At 36.6% G+C, this 14,052-nt stretch overlaps 1 protein-coding gene across 2 annotated transcripts in view; it reads left to right on the forward strand.

Annotated features, from left to right (window-relative positions):
- The window catches only part of STT3B (STT3 oligosaccharyltransferase complex catalytic subunit B), an 83,091-nt gene that overhangs the window by 32,916 nt on the left and 36,123 nt on the right, over positions 1-14,052 (forward strand). For both annotated transcript variants that reach the window (XM_053930418.1, XM_053930419.1), the window contains exons 2-3: positions 2,037-2,145; positions 6,828-7,115. In XM_053930418.1, coding sequence (XP_053786393.1) covers positions 2,037-2,145; positions 6,828-7,115 — 397 coding nt within the window. The remainder of the gene's footprint in view (positions 1-2,036; positions 2,146-6,827; positions 7,116-14,052) is intronic.

Below are 14,052 nucleotides of genomic sequence, written 5' to 3' on the forward strand. Positions count from 1 at the left end.
TTATGGTAGAGTAATATCCCTATATGTGTGTGTGCATACACGTGTATATATTGCATTTTCTTTACTCATTTACCAATGGACACTTACCGTAGTTGTTTCCATGTCTTGGCTATACTGCCCTGAGCACAGGGGAGAGCCAATGAACACTGTGGAATTCTCTTCGTGAAAGCTGTGGGGAATCTGGCTGTCATGGGGACTGTTAGGTCATCAGTGGCAAAGCCCGCCTAGGGACCTCCACAGCAAAAGCCATTGGGGGTTACAATGGCACCTACCATATGGCTGATACTGATGGCCTCTTCTCTTTGTTTTTACCTGTCTCCAGATGTTTCAGCTGAGCCTATTTCCCTAGCAAACATTTCTGCATGGAAATTCTCCATTTTTTGCTTTATTGTGCTGCTATAAGATCTTAAATATTCTCTTGAGTCTTCCCAGGGATATTTTCCTTCATTGACAGCTATCTGATTCTTGTGGGGTTTGGTATGTGTATGTGTGGTTTTGTTTTTTGTGGGTGTGATGAAGACTGCTGACTCCAATTATGCCATCTTGCTGACACTGCTTCTCAAAATACTCCATCTTGTTCTTACTTGCTTTTCATTTTTGAACATTTTACTATTTAACCTGTCTTTTGTTTTATCTTGATGACCATTTTGCCACTGGAAAATGTATTTTTTTATCATGTTTTCATTTTATAATAGTAGCAGTAGCCATGAAGTGCTTTAGAAACATTGTTTACTCATCGTAGCTACCTTATGACCTAGGTACAATTGTTATCCCTCTTTTACAGATGAAAAAACTAGAGCACAGAGAACATAAGTCATTTGCCCAACCAAGGTCACAAAGCTAGTAAAGTGTAGAACTAAGATATTCAAACCCAGGCAGTGTGACTCTTGACACCTCTACTCTTAACCTGAAGGTTATACTTCCTCTTTAGACCACTGTGTATTATCTTAGTCCTCTAACAATATTCTTATTTCTGTTTCCTATGGTATTAGTTGTATTCCATTAGCTGATTTTGATGCTTAGCTTTTCTGTTGCTCACTTTTCTCAAATGTCTGATATTTTTTTTAAGTGTGTGCTGGGTTTTGTTTGTTTTTGCATTTGATCAAGTCTTTCTAGAAATGCAACAATGCTTACATCTAGTGATTGTGGGAAGGAGAGTCGTGACTTGCTGCGGGGAAGAATATATCACACTGATATTACGTGTGTGGCTTTCCTATTCATCTTCTTTCGGTCCATCATTGTTCTGCTTTTTGACTCACTTAGCAACATGTAGTGCAGATAACTTCTGGTGCCCATTTCCTTGCTTGGCAGTGGTAGAGGAAGGGGATCCATCTGCCTGGCTGCTAATGCCATTACTCTGAGGATTTCTGAAGGATTCTTTCCTGTCCCCCATAGCTGCTTTAAATGAAACATGATTTACAGTTTCCCTCGCATTTTGGGCTGCGGTTTCTTCCATTTCATTTCTTCCCATTTGTCTTATGTCTTCCACTGCTGTTATACAGTACTATTATAGTTTATTCTTAATGGCTTTAATGCTACTGTGATATAGTCTTTAGCCTGTAATTTTTAGGGTTGTAGGATCAGAGGTGACTATCAAATGTGCTCCTTTCATTTTGATGTTACCTTCTGCCAGTGCTTCTTAATCTTTTGAGAGCCGTTTACTTCTTTGACCATTTGGTGAATTTTATGTACTTTCCACCCTGATTTTTAAATTCAGATGCAGCTGTCTACCATTTGTATCCCAAGCAATGGCCAAATGTTAATTTGAGCATTAGTAGTTTTGTAGGCATTGAGCATAACTAGGTTTGTAGGCATTGGGGTAGGGAGTACTTTGCTTTTAGTTATATTAGAGGAATGAGTCTATTTCTTGGAAAATAATTTGTTATTCAGGTTTGAGGAAAATTGCTATAAAAGATATATTTATGTAGCTGTAGTGTTAAATATTAAAGACAGTTATATTTGAAGTATAATATTAGAAAGAGCTGTTTCTAGTAAGCAGTCTGGTAACATTTCTTTTTTTTTCTTGTTTTCTCTAGGTTTAACTATAGATCAACACATCATCTTGCGTCTCATGGGTTCTATGAATTTTTAAATTGGTTTGATGAGAGAGCATGGTATCCGCTAGGAAGAATAGTAGGTGGTACTGTAAGTATATTCGCAGTTATTTATGTTCTTATCATAAAATTTTATAGTTATTTGAGTATATCATAAACTGCTAAGATGGTGATTCTTTCTAACTTTGTGTTATTAAACTTACACACTTTTCTGTGGCTGATTATTTAATATTTAGCTTTCTAAATAGCCTTTCTTGACACTACCTTCACCCCCCTAACTTTCCACGCACACACCTGTCTTGGGGTTATCTCACACTACCACTTTTTCTGACAAAATGGTGAAGGCTGTGAAAGGATCTCTTGTTACTATGTATCTTCAATTCAGGTTATTTGGGTGTTTTTGTCCCAAATCTGTCCTAAGTTACTCCAGGTAATTGAGTATTGGTTATAGTTCATGGACGGGCGATGATTACATTCAGAAGAGGACATAAGGGGCATTATTTTTAGTATTTGGGATGTAAGGAGAGTATTAAAGAGAAAGTGAAAGATATAAGACACCTGTTGGGGAGACATATATGTCTAATATGTTTTTTCTTGATCATTTTTTGTCAGAAATGTATCAGTTTTATTAGATTTCATTGACTTTGTTGATTATCACTATTAAATGTTTGTCTTCTGTTGTATTAATTTTAATTTATTTTCTTCCACTTTAAGTTCATTGTATTTCTTTCTGAGTTCCTGATATAATTTGCTCAATAATTTCCAGACTTTTTTTTTGTTATTAATGTATTGTTAAAGCTGTAAAATTTCTACTACTCAGTGTTTTAGCTACATTATTTAAGTTTGATGTGTAGTATTTTCATTATCATTCAAGTCAAGATGTATTTTAATTTCCATTATAATTTCTTCTGATTCATGGATTATTAAGAATTGTATTTAACTTAAAGCATAAGAGAATTTCCTTGTTATTTTGTTTTGATTTACAGTTCAAATACATTTTGGTTAGAGAAAAGTCCTGTATTGTTATTACTTTGAAATTTATTGAGACTTGATTTGTGGCCTAGGATTTGGCAGCTTTTATCAATGTTCACACTGTGTTTGGAAAGCATATGTTTTCCGTGATAGTAAGTTTCTAATTTGAGACATCATCTTGTCCTTGATGTAAAAAGAAATAAAGATACAAGGTATGTAGTCATGATGGTCTCCAGGACAAATTACAAAGATATTAAATGGTAAGAGATTTGGTAGATGGCTATTATCTGCATTTTGGGTTGCTAATCTTGTCATACACACCTTGATGTATTAGTATTTGATGACTCTAGTTTGTGTCTTGGTGTGTTTAACTTTGTATCTTGAATTCGTCCTCCCTGGTGGCTTGTTTTCTGAGATTCTCGGTGTCCCTGTATTTGGTACCATTCCCATAATCTCTCTTTTGCCTTTGCTGGAGCCCTTTGGGGTTTCACCTTTTTTAGGATAGGTTTTAGAGGTCATATATATGTTAGCTTAAGGTTTCTTTTTCTTATACCTGAAGTTGTTAACAGACGTGGAACCAGCATCCACACATGTAATGAATGAGTTTCATATTTCTCATTTGTTTCTATTCAGTGCTTTGGATGTTAGCAAAACTTTTTTACTGCTTCCCTTAACAAATGGGAAGAATTTGTCTAGTCTAGTTTCACAGATAGGCCTTGTCTTTGTGCTGGGAATTAGGCCTTTCCTCTGATACCTGTGTTGAGTAGTAATCTCCCAATTTCCAGCCCTTAAGGTATGTATCAGACCCAAGTGTCTTTTCCCCCCTTTTTTTGGAGGGGGTGGGGACTCCCATAGCATCAGTACCTACTTAGAACTTGATGTTTATTTTTTGACATCTGGAGGGTTCCCTCTCTTTTTAGTTTAAATATGCCTTTTTTGTTGTGTAGCTGAATGCAGGTTTGGCTGGCTGCCTGCCACAATGAAAGACAAACTCATGAGACAGGTGTTGGTGAGAAGGAAAACGGTTTATTCAAATGCCAGACCCCTGACATGATGGGGGACTCTTGTCCCAAAGCCCATCTTCTTAGCATCTCTGTGCAGACAAAGGTTTTTATCAGGAGGGGAGGGAAAGCAGAACAAAGGAATCAGGGAAAGGCGGCTGTGGGTGTGCAGGCAGTGTTCTTTCTGGTCCTGATACCGATCTTTAATGTCAGCCTGTCTGTGTTCAAGCCACCCCAGGCCCAGGCACAATCCAGAACAGCCAGTTTCTGCAATATGTCCACAAAAACGTCTGTTAGTGATTTATGTCAGGCATGACTAACCCTCCTTTGTTTTGTCAAAGTAAAAAACGTCAAAACCTGTGAGAATTTTTATGAGTTTATTTGAGCCAAACTGACAACAATTGCTGGGAGGCAAAACCTCAAGTTGGGAAACTGCTCCAGATAATGGCAGTTTTGCACCTTATTTTATACATTATAATCTAAAGAAGGAGGCCTTAGTAGGTTACATGAAATCCATTGTTGATGGATTCAGGAGGCAGCAAAGTGGCAGGGGGTGGGAGGGAATGTTTCTGGGATTTAATGAAAAGTAAAATGATAGACACTTATTTTTATACAGGTGGGTATAAGATAGTTAACTGTCAATTAATTAACATAATAACAATAACGGTAAGGGAATTTGTGGTCTCCCCCTGTTGCAATGCCTGTGCTTTGAGGGGTCCAGAAAAAGGAAATTTGACATTCCAAAGACATGTTTTGGTAAATGCAAAAAAAAAAAAAAAAAAAAAAGACAGGCTCTGCTAAGGTAAAGATTGACCTTTGCTAGGGAAAAATACCAGCCTAGGACATGACTACCTGCCATAACCTTCTTAGAGTTAGAAAGTTTTTAATTTCAGACCATCCTATGTGGTTACTCTAAAAGGGTCTCTTGAGTTTGTAAGGCTGCCATACAAGCTTCCCTGAGCTTGTCAGGTTTATTGTGTGGCCCCTTTCCTTCCAGTTTTAAGGCATATATCCTGTTTCCTTACCTGGGGAAAAGTATTGTTCATTATTTGTTATTTAATCAAGAAGGTTATTTTACTGGTAAGCTGGTTACCTGGTTAGCATAAGATTACATGTAGGACTTGCAAGACGTTTATGGTCAGCATCCTTGAGTTGGCCATCTGGTTTTTTGTCAGCTAAATCCCTGGGGCATCTTGAGGAGCTCCTTAGGTTCACACTGGCACTGAAACTGCAGGTCCCTCTAAAGTATACTAAAACAACCTCTAACATGAATGCTCTGGTTTCCAGAGGGAAAATCAGGTTAGAGTAACCAGCTGGGTTTAACATTTACTAAGGTCAATATGGGTTGCTTTATATAGATTTTAGTTCTTTTCTGTGGTTAGAGTAGTATACAGTTTTTATTCCGTAGCAGTGGAATGGGGTCTTTGTTGTTGTTTGGGTAGGGGTTTTTTTGTACTTTCATTCAATACCTCTCTGTATTTTGGCTATATTTTGTGTATCAGTCCAGTCTGCCATATTATCATGGATATATTAACTTACCTTTAGAGGTATTTTAAAATTCATTTTAATTGTCATTGAATATGACTGACAAAATCATACTCTGGGACCTGGTGTTGTATGTGAAAGGAAACAACATTTTATATTTTAAGAATGATGATGATTGCCACACTTTTTCCCCCTCTCCCTTTATTCCATTCTACTTCTGTGCATTCAGTAGTTATTGAGCATTCATTGTTTTGGGTACTGGGGAAATTTTTTCTGCTATTCTGGAGCTTATATTCTTGTGAGGGTATTTAGTTAGTAGTCAATAAATGAAATAAGTAAAATAAGCAGTATGTGAAACGGTGATAAGTGATGGAGAAAAAGCAAGGAGTAGGTTAAAGACATTAGGGAATATGCAGTATTAAATAATATAGCTAGGGAATTTATGACATTCTTTGTGGCTTTAGTGATAGAGAAAAAATCTTTTAGGATTTAGGTAAGGATGGAAATGTAAATGCATGTTTTAATCACTGATGAATAGCTCAAAAATGTCCTATTTACTTTGGATCCTCTTAATTTTTTGGGGGGGGGGGGGGAGACAAAAATCAATGTATGGTAGCCTCTTGAGTGCCCCCTACTGGGGATCTGGCCCACAACCCAGGCATGTGCCCTGACTGGGAATCAGACTGGTGACCCTTTGATTCATAGGCCATCACTCAATCCACTGAGCCACACCAGCCAGGGAGGACCCTCTTAATGTTTTATTATCCTCTTTTAGAGTAAGGACAAGGATTACAATTGTTATTTTAAGTGGTATAAATGCTCAACCTTCTCAGAGTCCCAAAATACTATCTTTGAATTCACAAACTTAGCTAGAATTGTTTAGAATCATTTATAGATACTACTTAAATAATATTGCAGATAATTTCATCTTCTTTTCTCATTCCTTTATTCACACACAAGTAAGGGCAAAATTTAAGAGTAATTTAGACTAGGACCCTATTTTATAGCGAAAAAAATAGTGGGATTAATAAGAAAGTTACCCATAGTTTTCTGTCGAAAAACATTTTCAGTGTTAATAATCATTCTGTCTGATCTTTTTTTATTTAAATGTTTCTCTTCATATATGAGCTTTTCCTTTGTATCTAACAAAAGAACATTTAATTTTTTAGTGTGAGGAAGGCAAACTGTTTTGAGATCTTACTCTGAAACTTACTATAAACAATATGTAATAATAAACAAAAGAGTTTATGTTAGTGTTTTTAGCTACCTCATTTTATATGTTGTTAAAATTTTCCTTTTTTTTTTTTATACCTAGGTTTACCCAGGGTTGATGATAACAGCTGGCCTTATCCATTGGATTTTAAATACATTGAACATAACAGTTCACATAAGAGATGTATGTGTGTTCCTTGCACCAACTTTTAGCGGCCTTACATCTATATCTACTTTCCTGCTTACCAGAGAACTTTGGAACCAAGGAGCAGGACTTTTAGCTGCTTGTTTTATTGCTATTGTACCAGGTTACATTTCTCGTTCAGTAGCTGGATCCTTTGATAATGAAGGCATTGCTATTTTTGCACTTCAGTTCACATACTACTTATGGGTGAGTAACATTTAATTTTTTGCTACCATTAATACCCATGAACTTTCTAATGAAATGCTTCCGGTTGTGTATATTTGTCTTTTATCAGTTATAGTTGCATACGAAGACCTCTGCTACTATTCATAAAAACTTAATAATGATTAACATTTACAAGTGTCAGGTACTATTATCTCTTACATATACATATTTTATATATTTATCATATGTTGTGAGTGTGTATAAAACATTTCAAAACAATTCTGCTATGTCCATTTTACAGGTGATGGTTTATATCCTGTATGTAAGTCATAGCTCCAAAAAAAAGGGTATCAAAAAACAAGCCATTGATTTTGTTTGTTTCTTTTTTTGTGGGGGAAGAAGGGTCAGAAATACTAAGGAGGTTGAAATGTGGTTCAATGTCTTGAGATTTTTAATTCTGCTTGCAGAATTAGCACTGTTTTGCTGTGTACCTTTTATTTCCTTTTCTTGTATTTTTGTATCAGGTAGTAGTTCCAATACAATGTTGAAAAGGAGTGGTGAGAGAGAACATCCTTGCCTTGTTCCTGAGCTTTGTAGGAAAGTGTCAAGCTTCTTACCATTAACTATGATGTTAGCTAGAGATTTTTGAATACAAGGGGGGACCCAAGAAGAACAGAATTATCTTCTGGAGTGTGGGCCCCTAGTAGAACAGACTTCCCCAGCTGGGTGAGTGTTCTAGGAACCCATGTGTATCAGTGTTCCAATTGGTGGTGGTGTGAGAGGCTGCATTCAGCCTCAGTGAATTTTTTGTGAAGGATTTTTTGAAATGTGTTTGCCCATTTCATGATGTGTGATTTACCAGGTCACCTGTCCATACTACACTGAGTATCCAGTACTTTTTGACAAAAAATGTACTGACGAAAAATTCAAATGATGAATTATCTTCTGGAGGGTGGGACCCTGTGTCCCACCCTCCTTATTAACTGGATCTTGCCCTGAGCGACGTTTTGTTTGTTTGTTTTTGCTGGATGAAAAAAGTCCTCAAAGGGAAATATTTGCTGACGTGGAAGAGGTGAAACAACAAAAAAAAAATGGCAAAAGCATTAAAAGGCATCAAAATTGACAAGTTCAAAAATTGTTTTGAGCAATGGAAAAAAATTGTTTTGAGCAATGGAAAAAAATATCTCAATAGGTGTGTTGAATCAAATGGAGAGTGTTATGAAGGTGACTGAAGTTTAAACATGTAAGAATAAATACACAATTTTTTATAAATAAACTCCAGGGGTTTTTTAGGTCCCCCCTTGTATATATTATTGTCAAGTTGGTAGAAGATCCACTCTGTTTGCTGAGATATTTTATCATGAATGGATGTTGAATTTTTTCAGATTCATTTTTTTGTACCTATTGATAGAGTTTTTTCCTTTGACCTTCTGATGTCATGAATTATGTTAATTAACTTGCAAGTGTTGAACCAGATTTTTATACCTGGGATAAATCTAAATTGATTATGGTATATAATTCTTATATACATTGTAGAATTTCATTTGCTAATGTTTTGTTGGGGATTTTTGCATTTGTGTTCATAAGAGGTAGTGGTGGTTGTTTTCTTGTAATGTCTTTGTTTGGTTTGGGGATTAGGATAATGCTGGCCTCATCGAATGAGTTTCGAAGTATTCCCTTTGCTTCTGTTTTCTGAAAGAGATTATAGAGAATTGGTATAATTTCTTCCTTAAATGTTTGGTGGAATTCAGCAGTGAACCCCCCTTGGCTTGGTGCTTTCTTTTTTGGAAGGTTATTAATTGATTTGATTTTTTAAATAGATATAGGCCTATTCAGATTGTCTACTTCCTACACGATTTTTGGCAGATTTTGTCTTTCAGGAATTGGTTCATTTCATTTAGGTTCTCAGACTTGTGGGCATAGAGTTGTTCATAGTATTCCTTTATTCTTTAAATAAAATGTTCATAGGAGCTATAGTGATGTTTCTTCTTTCATTTCTGATATTAGTAATTCGTGTCTTCTTTTTTCTTAGCCTGGCTAGAGACTCTTCAAATTTTGTTGATCTTTCAAAGGATTTGACTTTGAGAGAACCAGTTTGGTGTTTCATTGATTTTTTTTTTTTCTCTTACTGAGTTCCTGTTTTCAGTTTCGTTAATTTCTGCTCCAATTCTTTCTTCTACTTCCTTTTTTTTTACTTTTATTAGCATTTATTTTATGTTGAATTTACTCTTAGGCCATAAGTTTTTGTTTCTTCAGTTTTTTCTGGGATATCTTTTTCTTCTGTGCAACCTCCTCTTCTGCTTCAAGGAACAGTCTGCTCTTTTTTGGTAAAAATCGGCTTAATGTGGCTGGCAGAGTTCATATATGGGTGAAGCTGCCCATGAGCTCTTTTAAGTCCACATCACATTTTGGGAGCTTTACCTGGATGCGTTTAATGACCAGAGAATCTACATCTCAACCCTTAAGTTGTTAAGCATTACTCTCTGCATTTAAAAAAAAGATTTTTTTTATTTACTTTTAGAAGGGAAGGGAGGGAGAAAGAGAGGGTGAGAACCATCAATGTGTAAGAGATACATGCATCTGTTGCCTCTTGCCCACCCCCAACTGGGGACCTGGCCCGCAACCCAGGCATGTGCCCTGGCTGGGATTCAAACTGGCTACCTCGCAGTTTGTAGGCTGGCACTCAGTCCACTGAGCCACATCAGATACGGCTCTCTGCATTTTTAGGCATATGCAACAAAAATTCAGCATTCTTTTTGGGCCATCAACCCTCTGTCTAGCCTTATTCTCTGGCCTGGACACACCTACCAACTCCACCATTCGAGCGACAGAACAGCACATACTGCTTCTATAAAGTGACATCCTTCAAGTGCTTGGTGACTTTTCAAATATGCATACCCTTGATGTCCTGGGCAGTTTCATGAAGATTTGAACTTCTTGATTTGTGGGATTTTCTGGGTAAAGTGATAGTGAAGCTTTTTCAGAGGTTTACTTCAGGATATTTATAGCATTTTGGGTTTCCCCCCTTCCTATACTCCTTTTTTCTTCAGGCTGCTGGGCAGGAAAGTTGCAAAGGCTGAGGCAATCCAAGGCGGAGACTCTTCTACTTACTTGAATTTAAATTTTCCTTCTTTTTCTAGTTTCCTAAGGTTACTATTGACTTAGATTATTGATTTAAATCAGTACACACATTCACTGATGTAAATTTTCCTAGAAGCACTGCTTTCTCTGCATCATGCAAATTTTGAAAAGTGTTTGTATTTTTGTTTAGTTGGCAATATTTTAAAGTTTCTCATGATTTCTTCTTTGACCCATGTGTTATTTAGAAGTGTGTGTTCAATCTCCATGTATTTTGAGATTTTTCATTTATCTTCCTGTTACTGATTTTTAGTTTAATTCCATCATGGGCTGAGAATATACAATATACAATTTCTGTTCTTTTAAACTTGTTAAATCTGTTTTATGGCCCAGAGTACGGTTTATCGTAGTGACTGTTCCATGTGGGCTTGAGAGGCATGTGTATTCTGCTGTTCTTTGATGAAGTCTGTGGGTGTCCTTTTCTGTGAGACTGGTTTTGAATCATGATAGTGGGTTCATCTTTCTCCTTGTAATTTGATCATTTTTTTTCCTCATGTACTTTGACATTCTTTTGTTAGGTGCATACACTCCAAGGATCGTTGTCTTCTTGGAGAATTAATCCCTTTATCATTATGCATTGCCCTTTTTTAAAATATATATTTTATTGACTGTGCTATTACAGTTGTCCCATTTTTTCCTCCCCTTTGTTCCCCTCCACCCTGTACCCCCCTCCCACCTTCATTCCCCTACCTTATCTCATGTCCATAGGTCATACATGTACGTTCTTTGGCTTCCCCATTTCCCATACTATTCTTAACTTCTCCCTGTCTGTTTTCTACCTACCATTTATGCTTCTTATTCCCTGTACCTTTTCCCCATTCTTCCCCATCCCCCTTCCTGCTAATAACCTTCCATGTGATCTCTATTTCTGTGAATCTGTTCCTGTTCTAGTTGTGTGCTTAGTTCATTTTTGTTTTTGTTTTTGTTCTTTTTGGGTTTGGTTGTTGAAAGTTGTGAGTTTGTTGTCATTTTACTGTTTGTATTTTTGATCTTCTTTTTCTTAGATAAGTCCCTTTAGCATTTCATGTAATAAGGGCTTGGTGATGATAAATTCCTTTAGCTTTACCTTGTCTGGGAAGCACTTTATCTGCCCTTCCATTCTAAATGATAGTTTGGCTGGATAGAGTAATCTTGGATGTAGGTCCTTGCTGTTCATCACTTTGAATACTTCTTTCCAGCCCTTTCATGCCTGCAAGCTTTCTTTTCAAAAATCAGCAGATAGTCTTATGGGAACTCCTTTGTAGATAACTGTCTCCTTTTCTCTTGCTGCTTTTAAGATTCTCTCCTTACCTTTACTCTTGGGTAATGTAATTATCATGTGCCTTGGTGTGTGCTTCCTTGGGTCCAACTTCTTTGGGACCCTCTGAGCTTCCTGGACTTCCTGGAAGTCTATTTCCTTCACCAGATTGGAGAAGTTCTCCTTCATTATTTGTTCAAGTAAGTTTTCAATTTCTTGCTCTTCCTCTTCTCCTTCTGGTACCCTATGATTCGGATGTTGGAATGTTTAAAGTTGTCCTGGAGGGACAAAGTTGTTCCTAAGCCTCTCCTTGTTTTTTTGAATTCTTGTTTCTTCATTCTGTTCTGGTTGAGTGTTTATTTCTTCCTTCTGGTCCACAGCATTGATTTGAGTTCTGGTTTCCTTCCCGTCACTGTTGGTTCCCTGTACATTTTCCGTCATTTCACTTAGCATAGCCTTCATTTTCTCTAATTTGCGACCATGTTCAACCAATTCTGGGAGCTTCCTGATTACCAGTGTTTTGAAGTGTGCATCTGATAGGTTGGCTATCTCTTCGTTGCTTAGTTGTATTTTTTCTGGAGCTTTGATCTGTTCTTTCATTTGGGCCATATGTTTTTTGTTTCTATACACCTATTCTGTAGTAAGGGGTGGAGCCTTAGGTATTTGCCAGGGCAGGGCAACCCACATGGCTGTGTTGTGCTGCTGTATGTGGGGGAGGAGTCCCAGAGGGAACAGGGCTCCTTGCACCTCTCTCTGCTGGTTTTCAGTCACTTACCTCGCTATGCACAATCAAATAGGGCCCTTCTGGTGCTGATTCCCGGGTGGGTGGGCTTGTGTATGTTCTAGGACCCTGTGGGTCTCTCCAACGAACTCTCCTGTGAGGCTGGGAGTTTCTCCCGCTGCCGCCTCAACCCGCACAGGTGTTTTCAGTGAGAGGTTTGAGGCTTTATTTTCCTGCCCTGGGACCCTGGGTTGTTCCATTTATTTGTCTTTAATTTCTTTAAGCAGTGTTTTATGGTTTTCATTGTACCTTTTTTGTAAGTCTTTTACCTCACAGTTAAGTCATAAGTACTTTATTTTTGATGCTATTGTAATTGGATTTTTTTTGGTAATTTTCACATTGTTCATTGTTAGTGTATAGAAATGCAAAGGCTTATGACTTTGTATCCTGCTGCTTTGCTGAATTCATTTATTAGTCTCATAATTTTTTTGAATGTGGAATCTAGGGTTTTCTACACATGAGATTATATTATTGGAACACAGGGTTGATTTTACTTCTTCTTTTCCAATTTTGGATGCCTTTTATATATTTTTTTCTTGCCTAATTGCTATGGCTAGAACTTCAAGTACTATGTTGAATAAAAGTGGCAAATCCTTGCCTCATTCCTCATTTTAAAGGAAAAGCTGTACAGTCTTTTATCATTGAGTATGATATGTCTTTGATATGTGGCTTTAATTATATATTTTTATGTTATTAAATATTTAACATTTTACATAATATTTTATAAACTAATATTATTTATACCTTTTTTATACATAGTATTTCTTGGTTGGATAAAGTTATTCCTCTAGGAGACTCCTGGGGAAAGGCTTATGAGTACAATATTTCTCAAGTTTTCTTTAATATTTAAAACTGTTTTTCTTTTGCTTCTTATAATTGAGAGCTTGGCTGGCTATAAAATTCTAGCTTGTATGTCTTTTGCTTCAATTTCTTGAATTTGTTGTACCACCATCATTTATTATACTTGTTACTGTGGAGAACCTAATTTTATGTGTTTCACAAGAAATGTTGGTTTTTTGCCCTGGCCAGGTGGCTCAGTTCGTTGGAGCATCGTCCCATACACCAAGAAGTTGGGGTTTGATCCCTGGTCAGGTCATGTACAGAAGGCAACTGATCAATACCTGCCTGTCTCTCCCTCTCATCCTCCTCCCCACCCTCTTTCCTCTCTCTCTAAAATCAGTAAACATATCCTTGGGTGAGGATTAAAAATAAATTAAAAAGAGTACAATCTTGGTAGCCAAACTGCCATGGTCTGATTTCTTTTTGTTTAAGTGCTAGCTGTACCACTGAGGGTGTTTTAAACTACCCTAAGTATATTTCATAACTATAAAATGGAATATTAGTATCTATCTGATATTATTTAAATAAGTTAATGCTTGTAAAGGTATAGAATCTTTTGAGAACACGGAAAGTAATGAGTGCATATTTGTTATTCTGTTGTTACTGTTTACCTACAACAGAGCTAATACAGATAAAATAGTACTTGAAGCAGTGCTTATCATATTGCCTCATGTAGGTGGTGATTTTTTGTGGGGTTTTTTTTTTTTTTAAATGTTTTCCTCCATGCCTTTGTAATCAGTCCTCTCCTTAACTCATACTCTTTGCAACCAGAGATTCGATTTCTGTCTTTATATCTTTGGGAGTTTCTTTTCCAGAATGTGTGTAATCAAACAGTAAGGGTTAACCCTTTGTGTCTGGCTTATTTCACTTAGTGTAATACTTGGAGAGTCATCCATGTTGTTGCATGTTTTAGTTGTTTGTTACTTTTTATTGCTCAGTAGTATTCTGTTGTATGGATATACTATATATAGTTATTTTTTTTC

This window comes from Desmodus rotundus, chromosome 8, assembly GCF_022682495.2.
Source record: "Desmodus rotundus isolate HL8 chromosome 8, HLdesRot8A.1, whole genome shotgun sequence".
Taxonomy (NCBI): domain Eukaryota; kingdom Metazoa; phylum Chordata; class Mammalia; order Chiroptera; family Phyllostomidae; genus Desmodus; species Desmodus rotundus.